The sequence below is a fragment of the Ovis canadensis genome, chromosome 3 (genome assembly GCF_042477335.2).
Source record: "Ovis canadensis isolate MfBH-ARS-UI-01 breed Bighorn chromosome 3, ARS-UI_OviCan_v2, whole genome shotgun sequence".
Classification (NCBI taxonomy): domain Eukaryota; kingdom Metazoa; phylum Chordata; class Mammalia; order Artiodactyla; family Bovidae; genus Ovis; species Ovis canadensis.
This window is the reverse complement of record NC_091247.1, coordinates 155,186,654-155,214,510: the sequence shown is the minus strand read 5'-3', so window position 1 is coordinate 155,214,510 and position 27,857 is coordinate 155,186,654. Positions and strand designations below refer to the sequence as shown.

At 37.4% G+C, this 27,857-nt stretch overlaps 1 protein-coding gene across 24 annotated transcripts in view; it reads left to right on the top strand.

The window, feature by feature from the left end:
- Positions 1-891: 891 nt before the first annotated feature.
- The window catches only part of CNOT2 (CCR4-NOT transcription complex subunit 2), a 126,369-nt gene continuing 99,403 nt past the window's right edge, over positions 892-27,857 (top strand). For 7 of the 24 annotated variants that reach the window (XM_069584651.1, XM_070292360.1, XM_069584649.1 and 4 more), the window contains exon 1: positions 1,400-1,470. Coding sequence is in view for 3 of the 24 variants with exons in the window: in XM_070292354.1 (XP_070148455.1) it covers positions 1,466-1,470 (5 nt within the window). In the remaining 21 variants the exon portion in view is untranslated. Of the gene's footprint in view, positions 1,471-27,857 lie in introns of all 24 variants that reach the window. The other 17 variants (XM_070292361.1, XM_069584650.1, XM_070292359.1 and 14 more) reach the window with 11 other exon arrangements.

Here is a 27,857-nt window from a genome sequence, read left to right as displayed (position 1 = left end):
TTTTCCCAAAGTAAAAAAGAACACAATGAAGCAGAATGTTTAATAAAACGAACAACCAGGCAAACATTTTCTACTGGCTACATCAGCATCACCTAAGAGTTTAAATAAATTCACACAGGATCTACTAATTCATGGAAATACTTGGTAACTTATGAACATAGAAGTCATCTATAATTTAACAGTACGCTTATTTTTCCTGCTATTTTTGACTGACAGATGTCCTTTTCCCTTCAGTTATAAATTTTAAATTGGATTACAGTCAGTTTTTGGAAGGATGATTTTATAAAAGAAACAAAACAAGGGAAGTAGAAACTTTATTTACCCCAAATAAAGTGTACTTTACATTAGTAAATTCTATAACTCAACTAGAAAGGAAGTAACAATTTTCACTTTATGAAACTATACGATTCCTAATACAGATGCAAATGCTCTTTTTCAGGCCCAAAAATATCAAGCAAGAGGGAAGAGTTGAGCAATATACAAACTAATAGAGAGAGAGTTATTATTTCAAAGAAAACTAATTTTACTTTGAGCAACAATTATTTTTCTGGGAAGCAGAGACTCTGCTGAAGTTTCCAAAAAAGCCATCGTAATTTCAGATGGTCTCGCTGATAGCTCAGGCAGTCACTCCAGCTTACGTGGGCATTGGGGAGTGAGAGTGAGAAAATGCTATTAGACTGACTCAGGAAAGCTCAACCAACAGAGTTTCAAAAACCTGCCCCCTCCCTCAATATGCTCCCTCCCAAAAAGTTAAAATAATAATAAAATAGGAAGCGTGACGAGTTAAAATACCAACTGTTTCGGCTGACGATCACTCACTTCTCAGAAAGTGACGGTGACGTGCTGCTGTCCCTGGAAGTGCGCGCACAAGCACCGGAGGTTTCGGGGTCTGAAGGAAGAAAACTGGACAGTGATCAGATGCGTTTCAGGGAGCAGAGGGAGGGAGGGCCGGTACTAGGCAGACGACGGGGGTAGGGGGGTGGGGAACCAAGTGCTGAACACAAACACAAACACGTTCCGAGTCCCCGGGAAGGGCGGACCGACGCCACCTCACCATTCCCCGCCCCTGGACCCCGCGATCCTTCCCGGACCTAGGGCCCGTGGCCCGCGCGAAGCAACCTGGACCCAGGGGAGCCTAGCGGCAGCAGAGTTCCTACTCTCTGTAACGACTGCGGAGTAGCTACGAGCCTCCCGGTGAGTCGGTGAGAGAGAAGGTGGGGGCCGCGAGGAGGAAAGCGAGGTGCTGAAGGGCCCCTCCGAGTACCCTCTCCAACGCGTTAGAAACAGACTACCCAACCCCAACTCTGTCCCGTCCACAATCGCCGCTCCCCTCTTCCGCCGCCGCCGCCTGGAGGGAAGTCGGAACGGCGGGGGTCACGGCGGGGGTCAGAGGGTAAAGGTCTTGCTCCCAGCAGCCTCCGCGGTGGATACGTCGCCATCTTGGATCCGCGGGACAAGAAAATTCATGCGGTGAGTTTTTGGCAAATTTTCGGAAGTCTGGCAGCGGGGCGCGCGGCGGGAGCGGCGGATTCGGGGCCCTCGCAAGGCGGGGGAATGCCTCGGGGCCGGGCCGGTCGCGCCCGGGGTCCGCGGGCAGCGTCCCGGCCCGCCGCTTCCCGTTGCTTTTGTCTCGGCTCCAATCGAGAGAGGGAGAGCGGAGCGGGCGGGGAAGGGGGGGTGGTGGCGGTGGAGGGAGGGAGGGGGTGTGTATAGGGAGGGTGGTGGACGGGACGTAAAGCGTCGCTGTAGTCGGGTAGCTGCAGCGGCAGTTCTGGATCCTAGGCCCTGTCCCTTCGGCTGGCGCTGGGGCTTCCCCCAGACTCCTCTCCCCCGGGCTACCCCCAGCACGGAGAAGCCTCCGCCGCGCTGCTTCTTGGGGAAGAAGAGAAGGCGACAGCGGCGGTGGCCAAGGACCCCGGGCCCGCTTTAGACGGCGCTGCCGCCTTCCCAGCAGTTGCCCCTGTCTTTGGCATTTCACATTCTCAATACACGTACATCATCTGCAACTTGTCTGTTTCTGTGTATGTATATGTGAAAGATGGGGGATCCTGGACTGGCTAACGGGTCTCAGGAGCTGCCAGGCCCTGGGGTACCGAAGGCTGTGTATGGTGGAAGGAGGAGTGCAACTGTGATGCTTCCTCTGCTTCCGCACCCGGAGGGTGAAGCTTCCGTAGTCTGGTAGTGACTGAGTCCGGAGAGTCCTGGGGCGGCGGAGGAACCCGAAACGCCTCGGTCTGTGAAGTTGCGAGCCCTAGGTTTCTACTTCCGCCGGGGCCTCTACACCTTTTGCTGTCTTGAGTCTAACTGAAAAGTTTCACGGAAGAAGTGAGTAGGGTTAAAACTTAGTTCAGGCTCTTGTCCGTTTAGGAGAAAAAGCCTCTAACTCTTGGTAACTGTGGTCCTTAGCGAATATGAGGTTTTTTGTTTTTGTTTTTAATGAGAACATTTCCAAGGTCTTAAGTTTGCATTTCTTTCAGGCCCTGTGGGTACGATATTACAACCATAAAAGTCTTAAATACGGGTGCCACCCTCTTGAGAGGAACCTAAGCATCAACTCTCTTAGAATCTGAGCAGATGCCTTCAGTTTTTAACATCCAGAAGACGGAATGCAATACATTTTGTTTCATAAAACTCTTGGTCAGAGAATTCTATTCCTTTCTTAATCTTCTAGTCGTTTTCTAATAATTAAATACATTGATGGCAACCCTTGGATTCTTGGTGAAATGGTAGGAAGCACCTAGTTAGAATCTGTCACGAGGGAGGCCTTGCTTGAATTTAGAGTTCAAAGCTGAACAAATTTTCTGTCATGCTTGATATTAGGAATTTCTAGACCTCTGGAATCGTTAAGTGCAGCTTTATTTGCCCCTTAAAACAACTTAAGTGGAAGTAATAAATACGGAGGCAGGGGATAGAAATTTGAAAATATTTGTTTACATACTGGGTTTATGTTGTTTGTAAATACTTAGTATATTTGACAAGTTCTCAAACGTGTTACCAGTGAACACGTCTCTCTTGCAACTTTGGAAGATAACTTTGTCCTAGGTGTAAGGAGTTGGTTAAGAATCGCAGTGGTCTGAAATGACTAAATGGCTACATTCAGACAGTTTGATGTGTACATTCAGATCTCTTTTCCTGAAATACTCCTTAGTAGATCAAGATCTTTAGTTAACTTTGTCGTGTTGAACATCTCTTCAGTTTGTAGTTCTTGTGTAATATTAAACCTAAAGGAAAAATACAAGATACATGTAAAAAGAAGAGAACTTGTGTTCCACTTGTTTCTTAACCTTTTAAGATCCTCATTTAATTTTAAAAAGGTTCTTTTCTCTCATTTTTTCCCCTGCTTGAGGGCTTGAAGTCCAGTGACTTCTGTGATTACTTTGTATTTTAGATAGAAATTGAGAAACTCACATTTTGGCATCTTGATTAATGCTGCAACAATAAAAATACTGTGAGCATCGTTTTTTGGCAGAACCCTTTTATTATAAGTATACTGTATAAAGATATCTGTAACCTAATCTGATACTCTTGGGGAATTAGAATTGCTTATATATTTAACCAACCAACAGATACAGCCTTTTAAAGATTTTTAGTTTCTGAAATACTTTAGTTTTAAAGTAAATTTTTGTGGCAGAAAAATGAGAGCATAATGCATGAGTGATTCATGTTCCCTTCCATTTCGAATTACTTGATCTTGAAGATAAAATAAACTTCAGAATGATATTCCTCCCCGAGACCTACTTACTTATGTTTTTACTTAATAACTTTAGATGTTTAATTTACTCTTTGATTTCTCAGAGATACTTCACAGTTAGTTATAATCTGAAAATTCTTTGTTCAAAAGTAATTACTTAGATTTATGAGTAGATTTTATTAGAAGTGCTTCTAACCCAGTTGTTTTGGTTTTTAATCTTTTCAGTAGATACTGGTATTAAAAGTATTTGTATTTTGAAAGACCTTTGCAAAGTCTTTTGCAACCTCTGGGAAATGATAGGTTTACCTTTTCATTCACAAATATGCTTCATAAGATTTTCTAATAATGTGTGAAAAGAAAAAGTATGCTTCATGTTTACATATGAAATAATACTAGACGTTACTAGATTGATAAAAATAAGTCAACTTTTTTTTTTTGGCTTGTTAAAAGCAGTGTTAAACAGTATTTTTTAATTGTCTTAACATTTTTAACTGTAGAAAGTTCATTCTGTTATAATTACATATTTAAAAGCAAACTGTCCATGTACTTGCTTATTAGGCATGAGAACAACTTATGCAAATAGTGATACAATGTTAGGAAAAGATACTACTAAGATTTTATTTGTTACTTAGACATCTAGTAGATGTTGTGACACAAAGAAGCAAAAGAAGCCAAGGTTCCAGGTAGGGCCTCTTTAGAGGCAGAGTTAAACTGAGTTGCACTGTAATGTTGGAATAGAATCACACACACTACTGATATCATAGTATTGATAACAAAGGAATCATTTTGGTTGATGATAGGTGTGATTGTTCTTCCTTTACTATGGATGATTTCTACCCCAAATGCTTAAAGGAGTAGAATTTCCTTGTAAATTTTACTAGATTTTTTTGAAATATCTATACTTAAAATTGATGTCTGTTTAGAAAGTCTACTTTTGAAAACAAATAGAACAGACTAATGAGTTGTAAAAGTTATTATATATTATATATAAAATTATTATATAATTTTTACCTTGGTTTTTTTCATTGGACTATATATATATTTTTTCCTTTGCTTTTGCTTTTCTGTTTGACATCCTTTTTTAAACTCTTAAAACTCCTCTTGTGACAAGTCTGATATGGCTCATGATGATATGGTTTGTTTGTTTATTTACTTTGTCTGTACTATTAGAAATGACCTGGAATTCCTAGTGGTTTATTTTTTCTCTTAGTTCTCTGAAATACAGATGATAATCTCTTGATATTATTGCTTGGGGGTATGCTATACTGTGAATTAATAAAATGTTTTATAGTGTTTTTTGGTAAGACCTCATAGCTTATATAATCATGAGATGCAAAATAAATTAAAAAAAATTTTTTTTCTGGATACACTTTAATGGTTTGTATATATTTAGACTGGGGAATTTAAGTCTGTTTAGATAAAGCTTGATATTTTGGACATATTTGCCAGTTACCCTGAAGGTATCCCCCCTACCCTCACATACCGCCCCCAACTCCCCCGTGCCTTTTTTTTTTTTTTTTTCCTTTCATGCTTATGTTTTTATGTGGGGCTTGAATGGGATAGTGGTGGTGATATTTTTACTATCACTTCTCTGTTGTTTGACAAACTTTATTTTTCAAAACGACATAGTGCCACTGTCTTAATGAACCGATAGTGTCACTTTCTGAATGAAAGCTTTCCTGATTTCCCAAATCCTTCTGCTGTACTGCTTTTATTCCTCAGATTTCTATTATTGAGTGTGTCACACTGTATTCTAATTTACTGTCCATCCCCACCATCCATAATAACCTCCACTGGATTGTAAGCACCTGAGAGGTAGGGCTTTGTCTTACTTATATTTACATTTCTAGTACCTTCTAAATGTGTAATACTTGGTTATCAATAAATATCCAATAAACTGGACTAGTGCCAGATTGTCACTTGACACTTAGTGCTGTCATTATGCCGTTTCCTAGTCCACACGTTGGAAGAAGATTGGAAAAGGGGATGGGGAAGAAGGGCATCCTGTATTCCTTTACTTCCTTGAATTGTTTCTTACAGTTTTGCTTCGTAATAACCTATGGGAAACTAGATAACAAGCTTCTAAGAGAAGTGTGTTTGGAGTAAGAACAGGACTTTAAAAAGTAGCAGAATGTTTCTGGCAGTATCTAGGTCTACATTTCTTGCTGTATTGTATGATTAAGATCAGAGCATGAAGGAGATATTTTGTATTTACCCCATAATATATATTTACAGTTGCTTAACCATGAGATACTGTTAGACTTGGGCTTTTTGAAGTTAGATTCTATGTCCTTGCCTTTCTCCACCTTTTTACTCCTAATGCCTGGCCCAGTGCCTAGTACAAAGTAAGAGTTCTCTAGTTTTTGAATACTGTTCTCCTTATGAAAATTGGGTAAGATGATTTAATGTATTTTTATTGGCTGTCTAAATTTCAAAAAGATCTAAAAATGGACTTTTTCAAAAAAGCAAACATGATGGCAAATTCCAACTGAAATTAGTAGCCTAATCATAGTCTTAGCAGTCTTAACCTGATTTTCCATTTTTATGTAGAAATATTAATGTATTTGATTACAAGTGCTGCCTAGGCCACCCTGTGAGGTTTTAGGTCATATATGATACATATGCTATCTTAACTTTATAAAATCTGACAAATTCCAGTTCTGAGAAATATCTGGCCTTTAAGGGTTTGGGTAAGAGATTGTGCACCAATACTCTGTTCATTTTTTGAGCTATAGAAATAAAAACAGTAAATGACTTCCAGAATTGCATACTGGAGATGTTAACATTTGACTTAAGATCTTAGAAATGTCTCATTTGCCTGTGTATTTTTCATTGACTTTTTAATGACAGAAAGCTATGAAAGATACAGAGAGAATTTGTTCTAGTACTTGGGACACCAATTTTTTCTGTGCTTTTACTGAATTGAAATGTCTTTCCTTATGTGACAGTAGATGAGAATGCACACACAGTACATATTTACTTTGCCAAGTATTTGCTAAGAAATGATAAAATAAGAGAAAAATTTGTGTTCTGGCAGTTTAGGTAACAGTGAATAGATTGCCTATTTTCAAACATATTGATATATCATTTTCCATTTATATTTTTGAATGTTGAAACAACCATTTTTTATCAACATTGGACAAAATGTGATGACTGATCAAGTATTAATAATACAATGTGTTTGGGAGAGGAACATTTGGTTTTGTGTCATATCTGGCAGGAATGTGTTTTTATATTAACTTTTTACATTATAGATTGTGATGCTATTCATACAAATTTTGTACTTAATTTTCTGTTTGTGAGAGTCCTTCATAGGTTGGTAAAATAATAATAATCACTAAGTTTACTATGCTATTCAAAGGACCTCATTCCTTTTGACTTTGTTTTACTACTTAATCATGTACGTTAAAAAAAAAATACTTGGTAGTCTTCAAAGCACTTTCATAATATACCACTATAATTTTATAGTGTCATTTTAATGTTGTGTTAAAATAAGTTTAAACTTTTTAATAAGGTTAAATTTTAACATTAACTTAAAGATAGAACAGTCAATTTGTTTTGATTAGCATGAAAATTAGTAATTGGGAATTTTGAAGGCCATTTTATCCTTAGATTGAATCTCGCATCTAATGTCTCTCTCACTTAATTTAATGCTGCTCTATAGGGAGAGTCCTGATTTATCAAATCAAGTAGGTGTAAGTAGAAGGTTTGTTTTTAACTGATCATCCTTTAGATTCAGGATCATTTAATATGGAAATTTGAAAGAGAAATATTAGGAAATTGTGTTTCAAGTGACTTTCTGGCAGAACACAGCTGCTCACATTTTAAAAAATGATAAACATATTCAAGAAGCACCAAAACTTTTAATGATAATCCTGTGTTATAATGAGAGTAAGTAATAATACTGTATCACAGACACCACATTTTACAAGTTTACTTACTATTGCACAGTTATTTTTTGAGGAGATCATGTGTTGAACTTTGTCTTGATTTAGTAGTACACGAAATAGTGCTTTAAGGGTATTGTTTTTATAATTTTATGAGTGAGCGTGTCTGGCCTTACGTTAGAAAAATTTCAGAGCCATAGAACTTTTCTAATCTATGCACACTGAAGAGAAATTGTACATATATTTATTGACATGCCAGGCCAATCTTTGAGGTCTATAGCAAAACTATTTAACCTGACAGAACAGATTACAGTCACCAAATTTTAAATTTGACACTTGATGCACTTCTGTGTTCTGTATGTTTTGTATGTTTATGAGTCACACATCTGAAAATAGATACATATGTGTAGAATAGTTATACATAGTCCAGCGCTTCAGGAAATTTGACCTCTGCTTGTATGAAGATCTTTCAAGCATAGTTTGAAAACTGCTGAACTTGATGTAGAGTCACTTCCAACCTATAATTATGTATTTTTAAAAAATCAAGACTTTGTCTTCTCTCACAGAATTTGCTTGTTTTTGAGTAGACATTTTCAACTAAACCCTTTAATAATTTGAGTGTTTATTCTCTTCTACATATTATAGTAAGTGCTGGGTATATATGATGGTGAACAGGACAAGTCTCTGCCTTCATGGAACTAACGTCTTAGGTGGGGAGACATAGTAAACAAACACAATTTCAGAGGATGGCAATTATGAAGAAGATAAAGGGGGTGTACAGTTACAGCAATTGGTTATGGATGGAAGGAGGAGACTATTTTAAGTAAGTAGGGTAATGAGGGGAAGACCTCTCTGGTGGTAGCTTTTGAACAGAAAGTGAGAAAGAAGACAGCCATGCAAAAATCTGGGTAATGTTTTTCCATGCAGAAAGAAGACCCTAAAATGAGTCAAGTTTTTCATGTTTGATGAAAACAAGGAATTTCATCAGTAGTTACTTAGTGCTTTCTGCATAAATAGGGGCAAACTCGAAAGGGAAAAAGAGATGATTCAGATGTAAATCTTTGTCTTCCAACTGCTGAAAATGTTTTGATAGACCCAGTAGCTTATAGAGAGGAGGAATTACTCTCCATTTAAGAGGTCATGATAATGTTTTCTGGATCTGGTGGAATGAGGGGTATCTCTCTCTATTAGTGGAAAATTATAAAGGAGAACAAACTTAAAACTTTGTGTTTGCATAGGATAATCAAAACATTTAAGAGATTCTGACTTTGCAGTATTTTGATAGACTTTTCTTAGAAACTAATCAGTAATGATTTTCACGTTTACTTAGATTTCCTTGTTCAGTTCAAGAAATATTACCATGTGCCATGAATGCACCTATTAGAGGTGCAGTAAATTAATTCTTGAAGTTCAGTTTTGTGATGAATGCTGTGGATACATACTAGAGTAGAACAACCTTGTCTGAGGAAAGGAAAGAGTTGGTTTCAGGTCAGTGATGTTTGAACCAGGTTCTGAAGGGTGATTTGGTGGTTCAGTTAGGTGGGGGAGGGGGATACGGAATCAGCCCTGCAAATACAAGAAAGTCTGGAAGGATAGACTAGATTTAGAGAATGACAAAGTAATCTGTAGTACTTGATTGAATCTTTGGACCTCATGAGAAGTTGACTGAAGGAATGAATTGCCAAAAAAGTGAGAGACTTTTTTTTATATGATGAGGAATAATTAACCAGTTTTTTTGAACAATGTGAGTGAAAATCAGATTTGTACTTCAGGGAGAAATTTTAGGTTCCACAGGTGATTTATAATTAAATTACAGACTTGATGTTTCAGTGTATTTTGAAGGATTTTTTTTCCTCTGTTAAATATAACATATTCTGTATTTACATTGGCAGGATTTTTTAATTATTAACAACTTTGAAATTTTGTAGTTATTTTCCAGAGAACTTGCTATATATATATAAACCAGTGTCCATAATGAAAGCTTTTATGTTAATGAATGGAATTGGGATTTGTTGTGTAAGTTTTAGGGCAGGCAGAGTTTGAATGTTGTATTTGATTTTGTTTGCAGGCATGAAATTTAACATTATGTCAGTAAATTAAAATACTGAAAGAGTCTAAATTAATGATATAATCATTCTTAGGAACTTATACCTATATTGTATTTCTAGCAGTACCTATTTTGCAATGCTGATGTGTGTGTTTTTCAAAGTGCTGTACATAAATTATGAATTTATGTTAGTTGCTAACATTATTAATTCTGACATTTTAAAAAAGAGCCCAAATGAACTGTTTTTAAATAAAAACGATTCCCTAAGAATGCAATTTGAGCAAATTACTACTTTGATAGGATTCACTATGTACCTCTTTATTTTTTTTTCCATAGCAGAAGTATGTTATTCCACATGATGACCTGGAGCTGCCCAAGTTGCCTAATTGTTGTTGAGTTTTTGACTGAATAAAATGGAACTGATTATAACTATTTCCTATTAAAGAGAGTTATATTGTGCTGGAATTTTACATGATTGTGTTGAAGTCTCTGGTACTCACCAGCCTGAATTGATTAGCTGTGTGACTTATCCTCCCTAAACTTCAGGTTTCTCATTGGGAAAATGTGGATAGGTAAACTGTATTTACCTCATAAAGTTGATATAACGCATAAAGGCTCTTGTGGGGTTGTTTGTTTTTTGGAGTGAGGTTGCAAGTTAAAGATAAGCTTCTGAAGCAAATGAGAATTAGCCACAATTTGTTTCATAGAGTGCTCTGTGCTCTTTTTTTTTTTAATTTTAAAATCTTTAATTCTTACATGCGTTCCCAAACATGACCCCCCCTCCCACCTCCCTCCCCACAACATCTCTCTGGGTCATCCCCATGTGCTCTTTTTGTATTGAATTCATAAATGTAAACTAGAAGAGGGCAGTTTTGTTCTTACATGTTTTTCCTACCAAGAAATTTGTTTAGATGATGTTGTGTTAAGGGTTATATGTAACACTTTGGGTAACATAGATCCATCTTAGCATTTCTCTGTCTGAAGCATTTGGCACGGTACATGGCACACAATAGGTATTTAATAATTTCTTTTGCTAAATGGGAAAAGTCTTAACAGGGAGAGCACTGACTTAGGACTCATACTGTGTCTATCACTTAGGACTTGAGTTATGTCAGGTTATCTATAACAAGTTTCTTCTCTGTGCTTCAGTTTTCATCTCCTTAAAATGAATAAAATATCTTCTTTTGACTTATTTAGAAGGTTAAATGGAGGAGGAAATGGCACAGTTCAGTTCAGTTGCTCAGTCGTGTTCGACTCTTTGTGACCCCATGAATCCCAGCACGCCAGGCCTCCCTGTCCATCACCAACTCCCAGAGTTCACTCAAAGTCACGTCCATTGAGTCGGTGATGCCATCCAGCCATCTCATCCTCTGTTGTCCCCTTCTCCTCCTGCCCCCAATCCCTCCCAGCATCAGGGTCTTTTCCAATGAGTCAAGTCTCTGCATGAGGTGGCCAAACTACTGGAGTTTCAGCTTTAGCATCATTCCTTCCAAAGAACACCCAGGACTGATCTTCAGAATGGATTGGTTGGATCTCCTTGCAGTCCAAGGGACTCTCAAGAGTCTTCTCCAACACCACAGTTCAAAAGCATCAATTCTTTGGTGCTCAGCCTTCTTCACAGTCCAACTCTCACATCCATACATGACCACACTGGGAAAACAATAGCCTTGACTAGACAGACCTTTGTTGGCAAAGTAATGTCTCTGCTTTTGAATATGCTATCTAGGTTGGTCATAACTTTTCTTCCAAGGAGTAAGCGTCTTTTAATTTCATGGCTGCAATCACCATCTGCAGTGATTTTGGAGCCCAGAAAAATAAAGTCTGACACTGTTTCCACTGTTTCCCCATCTATTTCCCATGAAGTGATGGGATTGGATATCGTGATCTTCGTTTTCTGAATGTTGAGCTTTAAGCCAACTTTTTTACTCTCCTCTTTCACTTTCATCAGGAGGCTTTTTAGTTCCTCTTCACTTTCTGCGTTAAGGGTGGTGTCATCTGTATATCTGAGGTTATTGATATTTCTCCCAGCAATCTTGATTCCAGCTTGTGCTTCTTCCAGCCCAGCGTTTCTCATGATGTACTCTGCATAGAAGTTAAATAAGCAGGGTGACAATATACAGCCTTGACACACTCCTTTCCCTACTTGGAACCAGTCTGTTGTTCCATGTCCAGTTCTAACTGTTGCTTCCTGACCTGCATACAGGTTTCTCAAGAGGCAGGTCAGGTGGTCTGGTATTCCCATCTCTTGAAGAATTTTCCACAGTTTCTTGTGATCCACACAAAGGCTTTGGCATAGTCAATAAAGCAGAAATACACCACTCCAGTATTCTTGACTAGAGAATCCCAGGGACAGGAACCTCGTGGGCTTCTGTCCATAGGGTTGCACAGAGTTGGACACAACTGAAGTGACTTAGCATGCATGCATGCATTACAGAAGGAAATGGCAACCCACTCCAGTATTCTTGCCTGGAGAATCCCAGGGACAGAGGAGCCTGGTGGGCTGCTGTCTATGGGGTTGCACAGAGTTGGACACGACTGAAGCGACTTAGCAGCAACAGCAGCAGAAGGTTAAATACAGTGCAAAACACCTGACGATAGGTTCTTAGCAATGTTAGTTCCTATGTCAGGAGTCTGGAGGAAGTTCAGAAGAAATACTTAACATAGCACCTATCATTTACTTTTTAGAAGTTGAGAAGGGTTTGAGTATGTGCTCATCTTTAATGGAGGGATAATAATGTTATTTTCAAGAGACTACAACACTTGGATTCACAAGATGGGTTCTATGAATTTGTTAGCTATATGCCTGTGCAGATTAGTATTGGATAACTTCAACCTTTTAGTCACTTACCTCCTAATGTTGCTGATGAGAACTAAGATGTTAAAAGCAAAAATGTTTGACTAATTATAAAGCATGTGAAAGTATAAAGTCCTGATTAATAGTGGTTGTAATGAAACTAGTTTCTTAAGTTGTGTGGTTCAGTTACTCATTCAGTCACTTCTTTTACCTTGTGGTACTTTGGTATTCATGTGGTTTGTCCTTTATTTTTATTTAAATATTTGGCTATTGTACTGGGGAGTTGGAAGAGGGGAAAAATGATTCTGCTGTGTTTCAGAGTAGGCTCGTTAGTATTTGGATATGTTTTGCATGCTGAATTCTTAATACTTTCTGTGTGTACGTATATATGACAGGAAGTCTGCCTTTCTCATCACTCCCTCTTCATTAAGGATGAAAGATTTTGAATTAGAATATTTTTCCCCTAGGTTTTGTAACCTGTGTGTTTTCTCCTTATTGTTAGCCAAACATATTTTTGTGAACATCATGCTGTTTTTTTCCTATAAATGAAATTCATTTGTAATTTATAATTAAGAGCATTAAGAAGTCAGTGCAGTAGTTTGAAACTGTTGTATATTCTCTGTGTTATGTAATGTGTATGAGTAACTTTAAAGATCTGTTGGATACTTAGTGTTTGGGAGCATTTAAATAAATACCATATAAGGAAAGTGAATAGTACTAAGTAGCTGCAGTAGCAGGAAAGTGAATCACAGAGTAACGAATTTGGAAAATGATTGTGTATTGAAGGGGAACATTATTTGTTTCCACTCACCGTGTTTGTGTGTTAAAAAGCACTCAAATTTTTTTGTGTGTTTACTCACTATTATTAAAGTAACACAAGTGAGTGTGAAAATTTTAGAAAATCTGGAGAAGTATATAAAAAGAGAAAAACCATCCAGAGACAATCACTCTTCCCATTTTTGTTACAGGGAAATTGGGCTATTCTTACTGATTTGTAATTTTTTTAAAAAAAATGTATGTAATAAACATTTTTCACTGTCTAATATTTATTCAAAATGTGATTAAGAGATAGTTTCAGTAAATAATTATTACACAAATATGAAACAGAGTTGTGTGTTCAGTCACCATGTTTTGTCTGACTCTTTGCAGCCCCATAGACCGCAGCCTGCCGGGCCCCCCTGTCCTTTACTATCTCCTGGAGTTTGCTCATGTCCACTGAGTTGATGATGCCATCCAACCATCTCATCCTCTGTCACCCTTTTCTCCTGCTGCCTTCAGTCTTTCTCAGCATCAATGTCTTTTCCAGTGAGTCAGCTCTTCCCATCAGATGGCCAGAATATTTGAGCTTCATTAGTCCTTCCAATGAATACTCGGGGTTTAGTTCCTTTAGGAGTGACTGGTTTGATCTCTTTGCTGTCCAAGGGACTCTCAAGAGTCTTCTCTAGCACCACAGTTCAAAAGCATCAATTCTTGGGCTCTCAGCCTTCTTTATGGTCCAACTCTCACATCTGTACATGACTACTAGAAAAACCGTATCTTTGGCTAGACAGACTTGTTGGCAAACTGATGCCTTTGCTTTTCAATATGTTGTCTAGGTTTGTCATAGCTTTCCTTCCAAGGAGCCAAGTGTCTTTTAATTTTGTGGCTGCAGTCACCATCCACAGTGATTTTGGAACCTAAGAAAGTAAAGTCTGCCACTGTTTCCACTTTTTCCTCATCTATTTGCTGTGAAGTGATGGGATCGGATGCCATGATCTTAATTTTTTGAATGTTGAGTTTTAAGCCAGCTTTTTCACTTTCTTCTTTCACCTTCATCAAGAGGCTCTTTAGTTGCTCTTCATTTTCTGTCATTAAAGTATTGTCATCTACATATCTGAGGTTGTTGATATTTCTTCTGGCAAATAAAAGTTGTTGATATTTCTCCCAGAAATAAAGTTAGCAAACATATAATGGTACTTCGCATACCCTCCACTAGCAAACCACCTATTATTTTCAAATTCATCCATGGATATCAAATCAGAGCCCATAACATATGTTGTTCAGTTGCTCAGTCATGTCTGACTCTTTGTGACCCCATGGACTGCAGCAGGCTTCCCTGTCCTTCACCATCTCCCAGAGTTTGCTCAGAATCATGTCCATCGAATCGGTGATGCCATGCAACTTATCTCATCTTCTGTTGCTCCCTTCTCGCCCTCAATCTTTCCCAGCGTCAGAGTCTTTTCTGATGAGTCAGCTCTTCTCATCAGGTGGCCAAAGTATTGGCGCTTTGGACTATATCTTTGGGATGCATATTTAAATTGCCTGGTCATGGCAGTCCTCCCCTAGAAGGTGACGTGAGTGGGGGAGCAATCTTGTGCATGTTCAAGAGAAAGGGGTTCCAGGAAGGGACAAAAACGGGAGCAAATGCCCTGGGAGAGGATGTTTTATGATTTGATGTCTTGCAATTGAAAAATTGCAAGAGGTATATGTGACTGGGGTGTGGTGGGAAAGGAGAAAGGTAGACAGATGGAGAAAAGGTAGATGGATGACTTATTTAAAGGTAAGTCAGGGAAGATTTTGTAAAGCCATCAAAAGTTCTTTGGCTTTCACTTTTCATATAATGATCTTATCTGTACTCTTCACAATTATTATATATACAAAATTAGTTGAATACGTCTCATTTTATAGTTGATTAAATAAAGGTTCCATAAGACAACCTATAATTCACTTCTCTTAAGTTCATATAGCTAATGAGTAGCAGAACTGAGATTAAAAACTTTTTTTTTTTTTTTTTTTTACTTCAAAGCTTACTGCTTTTTCATCACACTATTATTCTTGCTCTGCCATGTTTCTAGAGACATTTTTTGCCGCCTCAAACCAGTATCCATAGTGTGGATTCAGGTCGAGTGTTTATGCATCTGTATGTGACTGAGAGAAAAAAAGAACAACAAATCTCAGAAAATATTTTCCTTACTGCAAGGTGCATTCAGATGTTTCCTATTATATATCATGTCTTTAAACATGCTAGTTTTGACTCACTGAATTGATTTCATGGTCCACTGTTGGAGTACATAGTTTAAAATCACAGCACCATGTCTTTTTGGAATGCCAGAAGTTCATATTTCTCTGGCTTGGAATTATGCTAAGAGTAGCCGCTATGTTTTTTTAAGAAGCATTTGTTATATCTATAGAAAGTGAATAAGTAAAAGCATTAGTTGCTCAGTTGTGTCCAACTCTTTGAGACCCCATGGACTGTAGCCCATCAGGCTCATTTGTCCTCGGGATTCTCCAGGCAGGAATACTGGGTTCTCCAGATCTTCCCAACCCAGGAATCAAACCCAGGTCCCCTGCGTTGCAGGTAGATTCTTTAAAGTCTGAGCCACTAGGGAAGCAAGCCCTTGTATCTATAGAGCTAGCTCTTAAATTGGGAAGGAAGATGTAATGCAGTTAGTAGAGTATAAAAATATATATGTAACATTTGAAGGCTCATGTGTGATTTAAATTCCTTGTAGAAAAACTATAACTTAGTAAGGAAACTTTAGTTGGCTAAAAATAAATCTTGTAGTAAGAGGACAGGACAGTTACAATCAGGCAGCTTAATGATGCAAGTTCTACTACAACTAATTTCTGTCAAATGTTTATTGTACTAAGATTTTTTTAAAGCATGTTAATTCGCTTCCTAAACATTTTAGAAAGATTTAAAATGTGTATACATGTATCTCCTATTAAGATTTTGCTCCTACTTAGGGCAAGATACTCATTTTGATATCTGTAGGAACTACTACCATTTTTTAATTTCAGGTTTTTTCTTGCCATTTGTATTTTTAAATCATCTTTGTCAAGGAAGTTTACATGTAATACAAGACACATCCATTTAAGTTTTTTTTTCCCCACGATGAGTTTTAACAAATTTATATACCTGTGTAACCATCACCACAGTCCAGATACAAACATGCCCATCATACCCAGAGTTCATTATTCCAGGCAGTCCTTATTTGTAGCCACAGACAAACCACTAGTCTGCTTTTTGTCCCTGTAGATTAGAATTGTTTTTAGAGATTTGAACAAATGGAATTGTACAATACGCATTCTTTTTGTGTCTGACATCTTTTGCTCAGCATAACATTTTGATTTTTTTGGTGTTGTTTCCTGTATCAATCACTCATTTCTTTTGGATAGTTTTCTCTTGTGCTAACTGGGCCTAAAAACGTTGATTGAGGTCATTGATTGAATGAATGGATGTTTAGGATAGTGAGTATCCCTTCCTCCACAATTTTGCTGCATTTCTTCTTCTATCATGCTGCTGCTGCTGCTAAGTTGCTTCAGTCGTGTCCAACTCTATGCGACCCCATAGATGGCAGCCCACCAGGTTCCTCCGTCCCTGGGATTCTCCAGGCAAAAGATACTGGAGTGGGTTGCCATTTCATTCTCCATCTTGTGTCATGAGGATGCTAAAATCTCTTCCGGATTGTGTGTATTGCTAGACTTAAATTTGTATAGATTATGTGAAGGTGTGATTTAATAGTGAAAAATGCACAGGGTTTAGAGCTAAATGACTTTGACATGGAACCTTGTCCATGTTCTCCCACCCTATAAGTATAGGCAAGTTACTTAACCTTTCTGGAGTTCAGTTTCCTTTTTTTTTTTTTAAGTGGATGTAATTATACGTGAATATTGCTGTAAAGTATTTAGGGTGTTACATGTAAACACTGTATGTAGACTGTTGTAAAAATGGTAGTGATGATTCTTGGGTGGTGATGTCTAACACCTGCTTTTTATCTATTAACAATTGTGTCAACCTATAGAGTTGCACTTTGTATTTTTAATTAGTCTTCATTACTGGCTTGAAGAAGCATATGTTTATGCTTGCAAAAAGTTTCATATAGTGAAAGTGATTAAAGTCTTGATTAGTTAACTTTAGGTTACAGAATTGTAGGTTTCTGCTAATTAAAGTTGTAATAAAAATGACAATTCGTAAAACTTTTTTAACAGCTTGGAAAGCTTAGTAAAATACAAGGAAGGGGGGAAACCAATAAGATCAACTCTTCATTATTGTGGATAACTTTTTCAAAGAGTAATATGCTCTTGGGGAGTAAGCAGTCAGGAAACTAGTATTTTTTTAGTCATGTTCTGTAGTAAGTGCTTTTCACACACAGTTTATTCATTCAGCAAATTTTAATTAATGCCTATTAGGTACCAGATGGAAAATCCCATGGACGGAGGAGCCTGGTAGGCTGCAGCCCATGGGGTTACTAAGAGTCAGACATGACTGAGCGACTTCACTTCCACTTTTCACTTTCATGCATTGGAGAAGGAAATGGCAACCCACTCCAGTGTTTTTGCCTGGAGAATCCCAGGGACGGGGGAGCCTGGTGGGCTGCCATCTATGGGGTCGCACAGAGTCAGACATGACTAAAGTGACTTAGCAGCAGCAGCAGGTACCAGATACTTTTCTAAGACATAATTCACTTTGTGGACTATTAATTTTTAATTCCCCTGTTTGTTGAATGCAATAATATTTTTATTTGGCCTTGAAATTGAGGAGTTAATGTGGCTTTTAGCAAATTAAATCAGTGTGTATTTGTGGCCAAAGATAATTTTAAATTTACCTAAATAATTAAAAGGCTAATACAACTTATATTTTGACCATAAACAATGATTTTGCTTGTATCAAATTAGGCTTGATCTTTGGAAAGAAAAAATTAAAATGGTAGCGGAATAATAGTAAATTTTGCTGATTGTATATAGTATATAGAAACTTTGAAATGAGGATGCCAAATTTTGAAGGCTGTCTTCTGGTGGCTTTTTTTTCACTACAAAATTTTAGTTTGCCAATATGTTGCATTTTTTAAAAACAATTTTTACAGAGTAAAAGTGATTTATTGTCTTGTTGGTAATTGTTTAAACCAAATATTGATAACTTTTTAACTGTACAATCAAAAGGAGAAAAGATTACATGAAAACGAAGCAGGATGTTCATTCTGAAAACATGTCATGTAGAAGAAAGAAGTTAATAGAATGATACAAAGTGGAAATAAGTGGGGATACACATGATGATGAAAGTGGGAAGATACTAATTGTGCCTTTGAAGACAAAAAAAATGAGTCAAGATCCTTAAAAACTAGTATTAGTATTTAGGCATCAAGGTAGACTAGAAACATTTTCATTTAGGCTTGTGGTTCTTAATGCAGAGTGACTTATACCCCATGGGGTCGATGAAGATAGGAGTGTGTTTTTTACTTCATTGTTTAAAAAAAAAATCAAGCCTAATTAAAATCAATCTTCTTGGGTTCTTCTAAACAGCATATCAGTTTATGATAATAGTAATCATTTTCTGTAGATTAAAATATCTTGGTTAGTTACATGTATTTATTAAAGAGAGAAAAGCTATTTTATTTAATCGGATGATAAATAGAAAATAATTTTGAGTCCTTATTGAATTGGTGAGCTTTTTTATACGTACACACATACACATACACCCTCATCCTTTGAATGACTTATCAGTTGTAACTCAAAAAGTAACTCCTGATTACTTTTATCCAGTTTACCTTTTACAGTATTATAATACTCTGGCTTAACATTTGTCAGTATCAAAAATCATTTCTGGGGACTTCTCTGACGGTCCAGTGGCTAAGACTCCGCACTCCCAATGCTAGGGGCCCGGGTTCCATCCCTGATCCGGTAACTAGATCGCATATGCTCCAACTAAGAGTTCACGTGTCGCAACTGAAGAACCTGAATGCTGCAACACAGACTGAAGACCGTGCAGTGCCTCAACCATAAGGCCAGGTGTGGCAAATAATTTAGTAAATATTTTTGAAAAAGTCATTTCTGTTCATTATTTGTTAGCTAGAAGAAAATTCTGTGAGAGCAGGTATCTCCCTGCCTCATTTCTGACTGTATTTCTAGCATCTGGAGCAGTGTTACATTTTGCCAGCAATGTGTCAGGGATCCAGTTTTTCCATTTCCTTGTCAATACTTGTCTATTTGTGTGATATAGCCGTTCTTGTATGTTTGAGCTCATTGTGGTTCTTATTTGGATTTTCCTAACGATTGATGGAAATCTGTTTCTCTTTATTAAAAAAATCCTCTGGGGATTTTTGGTTGCCATTGTATTTAGTTGATCTGTTGATCAATTAGGAGAGAGAGTTGACATCTTAATTATACTGCTTTCCAATCCTTAGACATAGTATGTCTTTGATTTATCTCGTAAACGTTTTGTTGCTTTAAGCATATAGAATTTGCACCTTTTGTTAAATTTATAACTATATTTTATATTTATACCTGAATGTCTAATTTGGGGGAACTATTTGGAGTTATAATATACTACCTACTGGGAAGACCCCCTGGAGAAGGAAATAGCTACCCATTCCAGTATTCTTGCCTGGAGAATCCCATGGACAAAGGAGCCTGGTGGGCCACAGTCCCAAAGAGTTGGACACAACTGAGCAACTAACACTTTCACTTCACTTTTACTTCCATGTAGAAATAGGATTTTGTTCATACTTTGATCATGCTTTTGACCTTGCAAAACTTACATAGTAATTCTAGGAGCTTTTTTATAGATGGTTTAGCATATTTTGCTCAGGCAGTCTGTGTCATCTGCAGACAGGGAAGATTTGTTTTTTCTATTTTTCCCATCTGTGTTGTTTGTCTGTTCTTTTCTTTTCTTTCTTTCTTTTTTTTTTTTGCATTGTTGCACTGCCTGGAACATCCTTGCCTGATCTGCAGTCTTACAGTGTAAACAGTTTCATAGAGTTACAATTCACCTACCATGTTTTAACTCACCCATGTAAGATTGCGCAGTTTAGTGGTTTTTAGTATTTTCTTATAGCTTTGTAACCACTGCCACAATTAATTTTAGAACATTTTTCTCACCTCAGAAGAACTCATACCCTTTAGCTGGCTCTCGCCGTTTCTTTCCAACCCCCACCTCCACCAACTTAAGCAGCCACAGATCTCCTTCCTGTCTCTGTACATTTTCCTGTCCTATACATTGCATGTAAATGGAATACATGATCGTTTGTGACTGGCTTCTTAAACTTGGCATAATGTTTTCAAAGCTCATACATGATGAGGTATTATTACCATCTTAATCCTTTTATTTCTGTAGAATATGTCACAGAATGGGCATATCCTGTTTCATTTATATGTTTACCAGTTGATGGACATTTTGATTGATTCTGCGTCTTGACTGTTATGAATAATGGTGCTGTGAACAACATGTGCCAGTTTTTGTGTAGGCATGTAGATTTCTCTTGACTACGTACATAGTAGAATTGTTTGGTCAAATGATGATTCTTTAACTTCTTGAATTGTCAGGCTGTTATCCAAAGCTGCTGAACCATTATATATTTCCACCAGCAATGTGTGAGGGTTTTAGTTGCTACAAATTCTGGCAAATGCTTGTTATTGTTTGTGTTTTTATTGTTCTCATCCTCCTGTGTATGATCTAGATACTTCACTTAAAAATTATCCTGGTGGTTAAGGACATCAAATTTTGTGGGTGTGTGTGTACATATTTGGCCACAAATATGTGTATGTTCTTTGGAAAAAATGTCTATTCAGATCCAGATCCTTTGTCTATTTTTAAATTAGTTTTAAACCAGTTTGTCTTTTTATTAACCGATTGTAGCAGTTCTTTATTTTAGGTACAAATTCCTTACTAGGTATGTAATTTTTCTAATATTTCTCCCATTCTCTGGGTTTTATTTTTACTTGTTAAGTGGTATAATTTTCATCAGAAAAGTTTTAAATTTTGATGAAATACAGCATATTATTTTGTTGTTCATTCTTTCATGTTGAGAACTTAAGGTCTTGAAGATTTATTCCTATGTTTTCTCGGAGTTTCAGCTCATGTATTTATGTTTATGGGCCATATGAGTACATTTTGTATGTGATACAAGAAAATGGGTCCAGTTTGATTGTTCTACATGTGGGTATTAAGTTGTCCCAGCACTATTTGTTGAAAAGACTATACTTTTCCCCATTGAATTATCCTGGCATACCATCTAAAACAAAATGACTATAAAATGTGACGGTTTTTCTAGACTAAATTCTTCTTTGTTGCTCTATCTATCATCATGCCAGTATGTCTATTGCATTGTGAAATTTTCAAGTCTGGAAGAATGAATCCTTCAACTTTGTTCTTTATTCAAGATAGTTTTTATTAGTCTGAGTCCATTGAATTTCCATGTGAATTTTTGAAGTAATTTGTCATTTTCTTCAGAGAAACCAGATTGTTTTGAGTTAGCAGGTCAGTTTGGGGAGTATTGCATCTTACTTGCTCTGATCTGTGTACTGTCATTTCCATTTACATAGTTGATCTTTAGGTTTTTCGACAATGTTTTGTAGTTTTCAGAAGATAAGTCTTGTAATTCTTTTGTTAAACTCATTACCAAGTAATTCATTCTCTTTGATGCTTCATAAATGGAATTGTTTTCTTAATTTCATTTTCAGATTAGAAATGCAGTTGATTTAGGCATATTTATTTTGTACTCTGCAAACTTGCTGAACTCATTTACTGTTATAAAATCCATTACAGAAAGTTTCCAACTTATGATTGTTCAGTTTGAGTTTTCAACTTTGCAGTGGTACAAAAGCAATCAAGTAGAAACTGTATTTACAGTTTTGAATTTTGATTTTATCCCAGGCTAGCAATATTTAGTAGAAAACTAGCGATGCTGGGCAGCAGCAACAGCAAACCAGCAGCACCCCGTCAGCCACTGGGTCTTGAGGGGGAGCAACCCATACAGACGTACCTTTTTTATTGTGCCTTGAAGATATTTTGTGTTTTACAAATTGAAAGTTTGTTGCAACTCTCTGTTAAGTAAATCTGTTGGTGCCAGTTTTTCCAACGTTTGTTCACTTTGTGTCTCTGTGTCAGACTTCAATAATTCTTACAATATTTTAAACTTTTTTTATTGTTACTGTATTTCTTATGTGATCTGTTATCCATGATCTTTTATGATACTATTGCCAAAAGATTATGACTTACTGAAGCCTCTGATGGTTAGCATTTTTTAGCAATAAAGTGTTAATTGAAATAAAATTGATTTACAATGTTGTATTAATTTCAGGTGTACAGTGAAGTGACTCAGGGGGGTGTGTGTGTGTATGGACATGAATTTGAGCATATTTGAGCACTCAATGGACATGAATTTGAGCAAACTCCGGGAGATAGCGAAGGACAGGGAAGCCTGGTGTGCTGCAGTCCCTGGGGTTGCAAAGAGTCGGGTACAACTGAGTGACTGAACAACAACTACATTTCCATTGAGTCAGTGGTGCCATCCAACCATCTCATCCTTTATCACCCCCCTCTCTCGCCCTCAATCTTTTGCAGTATCACGGTCTTTTGGTTGTTTCCAGTGAGTCGGCTCTTTGCATCAGGTGGCGCAAGTACTGGAGCTTCAGCTTCAGTGTTAGTCCTTCCAGTAACTATTCAGGGTTGATTTCCTTTAGGATTGACTAGTTGGATCTTGCAGTCCAAGGGACTTTAAACAGTTTTACAGTACCACAATTCAAAGGCATCAATTCTTGGGTGCTCAGCCTTCTTTATGGTCCATCTCTCACATCTGTACATGACTACTGGAAAAATCAGTAGGCTAGCTTTGACTAGATGGACCTTTGTTGGCAAAGTGACATCTCTGCCTTTTAATATGCTGTCTGTGTTTGTCATGGGTTTTCTTGCAAGGAGCAAGCATCTTTTTATTTTGTGGCCGCAGTCACCATCCACAGTAATTTTGGAGCCCAAGAAAATAAAATCTGCCACCGTTTTCCACTTTTTTCCCATCTAGTTGCCGTGAAGTCATGGAATGGGATGCCATGATCTTAGTTTTTGAGCTTTGAGTTTTAAGCCAGTTTTTTCACTCTCCTCCTTCACCTTCATCAGGAGGCTCGTTAGTTCCTCTTCTCTTTCTTACAGAAGATGGTTTCATCTGCATGTCTGAGGCTGTTGCTGTTTCTCCCAGCAGTCTTGATTCCAGCTTGTGCTTTATTCAGCCTGGCATTTTACATGATATACTCTGCATATAAGTTAAATAGGAGAGTGACAGTGTATAGCCTTGACGTACTCCTTTTCCAATTTGGAACCAGTCCGTTGTTTCATGTCCAGCTGTTCTAACTGATGCTTCTTGACCTGCATACAGGTTTCTTGGAAAGCAGAAAAGGTGGTCTGGTATTCCCATCTCTTTAAGAATTTCCCACAGTTTGTGGTGATCCACATAGTCTAAAGCTTTAGCATAATCAATAAAGCAGAAGTAGATGTTTTTCTGGAATTCTTTGCTTTCTGATCCAGTGAATATTGGCAATTTGATCTCTGGTTCTTCTGCCTTTTCTAAATCCAACATGTACATCTTGAAGGGGGTGTGTGTGTGTGTGTGTGTCTGTGTGTGTGTGTCTGTGTGCGTGTGTCTGTGTGTATATATATATGTATGTATATGTATATATATATATACACACACTTGTATGTATATATACACACCACATCTTCTTTATCCATTCTTCTGTTGATGGACATTTAGATTGTGTTATTTATATTTTTGCAGTCTGACACAGCCTTTTGACTAGATTGTTTAATTGTTTACATTTAATATTGTTGCTGATGTAGTAAGATACACAGTCTGCCATTTAGCTGTGTTTTCTGTATGTTTTCGTATCTTGCCTGATGTTTTGTTCCTCCTCTACTGCTTTCTAATTTTACATCAAATGGTGTTTTTCTAGTATAACATTTTAGATCCTCTAATGTTATTTTCACCATATTCTTTTGTATTATTTTCTTACGAGTTACACTCAGGCTTACTGTATTCTTACTAGAATTTACTTAGACACACTAGTTTAATTCTAGTGAGGTATAGAAATTTTATTTCTATACAGCTCTCTCTTCTCCCTTTTTGTGCTGGTAAACATATCACAGCTAGTATTTTACAAACTCAACAGTATGTTGTTATTATTTCATATGTTTTTATCTTATTCAAGAAACTGAGAGAAGGGTGAGCAAATACAATCCCAGAATAAGGGTTATTTGTCATTTATCTTTATTTTCTTGAATTTGATTTGCTAATATTTTGTTGAGGATTTTTACTCTATTTTTTTAAGGGATATTGGTCTTACAGTTTCTTTTTTTTTCTTTTTAATCTTACATTGTCTTTGGTTTTGGTATCCATGTGATGGTAGTGTCATAAAAATGATAGGAAGTATTCCTATCAGTTTTGTTCTATTTTTCTGGAAGACATTGTGTCAGATTAGCATTCTTTCTTTAGAAATCTTTGGAAGATTTACTGGTGAAACTGTCTGAACCTGGAGGAATTTAAGTGTGAATTCAGTTTTTTCGATAGATTTAAGACTTTTCATGTTGTGTCTTAGTTTTAGAGATTAGAAGTCAGAAGTCAGGGTAGCAGCGGGTCCATGCTTCTTCTCAAGGCTCTAGGAGAGAACTTTTATTGCCTTTTCTACCTTCTGGTTGTCAGAAATCCTTGATGTTCTTTGACTTACAGCTTTGTCACTCATATTTTTGCCTTCATTTTCATTTGGTTATCTTTCTTTTCTGTACATCTCTGTGTCTCTCTCTCCTTTTTCTTAAAAAGATACTAGTCATCAGATTTGGGCCCCCCACAAACTGAGAAATTATCTTCTTTTAATTTGACTGCCTTGGTGAAGACTTTATTTCCAAATATAATTACATTCAGAGATACCAGGGGTTAGAACCTGAATATATCTTTATTGGTACACAACTCAACCTGCTACACTTAATACAGTTTATAATCTTGTCGCCACGTAGCTCCCTTTCCTTACACTCATCTATGCTGTAGTTGTCTATCTGCATGGTTCACATACCCCTTCAGACAGTGATGCAAATTTTGCTTTAAATTATCACACGTTTTAAAGAATTTGAAAAGAAAAGAATCAGGATTGTTAGACTGTGCGTGCTAAGTTGCTTCAGCTGTGTCCGACTCTTTGTGACCCTGTGGGTTGTAGCCCTCAAGGCTCCTCTGTCCATGGGATTCTCCAGCCAAGAATACTGGAGTGAGTTGCTGTTTCCCCCTCCAGGGTATTGAACCCTGTCTCACGTCTCCTGCACTGGCAGGCAGGTTCCTTACCACTTACGCCAGCTGGGAAGCCTGTTAGACTATGACTACAGGCCAAATACACCTGCTGCCTGCTTTAGTAAAGAAAATTTTGCTGAGATACAGCCACACCTGTCAGTTTATTGTCTGTTGGTTCTCTTGTGTTGCAAGTGCAGAACTGGTTATTTACAACAGATTTTTTTGGCCTGCAAAGCCTAAAACATTTATCACCATGGTGGCCCTTTATAGAAGAGTTTGCCGTCTCCTGGTGTGTTGTTCAGTTGCTCAGTTTTGTCCAACTCTTTGCGACCCCAAGGACTGCAGCATGCCAAGCTTCCCTGTCCTTCACCATCTCTCAGAGTTTGCTCAAACTCATGTCCATTGAGTTGGTGATGCCATCCAGTCATCTCGTCCTCTGTCATCCCCTTCTCCTCCCGCCTTCAGTCTTTCCCAGCATCACGGTCTTTTCTAATGAGTCAGTTCTTTGCATCAGGTGGCCAGAGTATTGGAGCTTCAGCATCAGCATCAGCCCTTCCAGTGAATATTCAGGACTAATATTTTTTAGGATGAACTGGTTTGATCTCCTTGCAGTCCAAGGAGCTCTCAAGAGTCTTCTCCAACCCCACAGTTCAAAAGCATCAATTCTTCAGCCCTCAGCCATGTTTATGGTCCAGCTCTCATCTGTACATGACTACTGGAAAAACCATAGCTTTCACTAGACAGACCTTTGTTGGCAAAGTAGTGTCTTTGCTTTTAAAAATACTGTCTAGGTTTGTCATAGATTTTCTTCCAAGGAGCAAGCGCCTTTTAATTTCATGGCTGCAATCACCATCTGCAGTGATTTTGGAGCCCAAGAAAATAAAGTCTGTCACTGTTTCCATTGTTTCCCCATCTCTTTGCTATGAAGTGATGGGACCAGATGCTATGATCTTTGTTTTCTGAATGTTGAACTTTAAGCCAGCTTTTTCACTCCTCTTTCACCTTCTCAAGAGGCCCTTTAGTCCTCTTTCCTTTCTGCCATAAGTGAAAGAAAGTGATATTTCTCCCAGCAATCTTAATTCCAGCTTGTGCTTCATCCAGCCTGGCATTTTGCATGATGTACTCTGCATATAAGTTAAATAAGAAGGGTGACTATATGCAGCCTTGATGTACTCATTTCCTAATTTTGAACCAGCGTGTTGTTCTGTGTCAGGTTCTAACTGTTGCGTCTTAACCTGCTGTTATCATTAGGCTGGGCCTTTACAGAAAAGTTTGCCATCTCCTGGTCGACTATACATTGCCACATATTTGGCATTTTTGTTGTTTTTCATTCAAAAAATTCTAAGCTTCATTATTTACATTTGCACAAAGAAACTTCCTGTTTTTAGAACAAGTTGTCTTATGATCTTGTCTTTTTTTTTCCTCTGAAGATGTATTTCACCTTCATTTTTTGAGGGATACTTTTGTTCCATCTAGAATTCTAAGGTGATAGTTCTTTTCTTGGTAGCATTTAGCTAGAGTTGAGTAGTAGCAACTACCTTCTTTCTGTTGTTTCCTTGGTATGGATACTAACTGTTATTTGATTTTTGCTGTTGTGCGTATGCTGTTTTACTTATTATCATAGGTAAGGAGGAAAGTAAAAATTTCACTTTGCCTGCATCACTGTATAAAGTGGGAAAAACGACCAAGAAGTATATGTTTCAGGAAAAGTGGGAGAGATGATATATTTTAATAACATTTGGAATATCTAGGTATTTAAACTATGCCTATGCATTCTGTGCAAAGAGGGTGTCACCTTTTTGTTTTCTTGCTTGTCTTCAGCGTTTGTCTTGGCGTGCCCTGTAGTAGCATTTATCTCCAATGTGCTTTCACACCTCGACCCATCCTTTTCTTTTGCAAACCAGCTCATCTTTCTGTATAATTTCTCTCTTTTTCTAATAACTTTTTGGCATGTATTTGCAGAGTCGTCTTTGCCCTGTCTTGCTTTGTTATAGCCAAGTCGCCTCAAGGTTAATTTTAGCCTTGAATCCTGAGCCAGAAAACAGTGGATTCTGTTTTCTCTGGTTCTGTCAGTAATTAGTTGTGTGTGTGACCTTGAACAGGGATGCTGTCACCAGACCACAGTTTCTTTATCTCTGAAACAAGGAGTTTCAACTAAATATGCTCTGAGGCTTTTTCTTGTTCTTAAATTGCTATGCTTTGTTATCCTCTGGAAAGTCTTATTCTTGCTCTGAAATTCTCTCCCAGGCATTCTTATCCTTTTTTTGGGCTGTGAATGCCTTTGATTCTCTGTTGACACATGTGGACCCTTTCTTAAAGTAGTATTTTAATTGTGCAAAATTAAATATACATGCTGGTGAGGACACCAGAATATGATTTTTAAGTAAAACTTTAAAACAAAATTTTAAAAAATTTA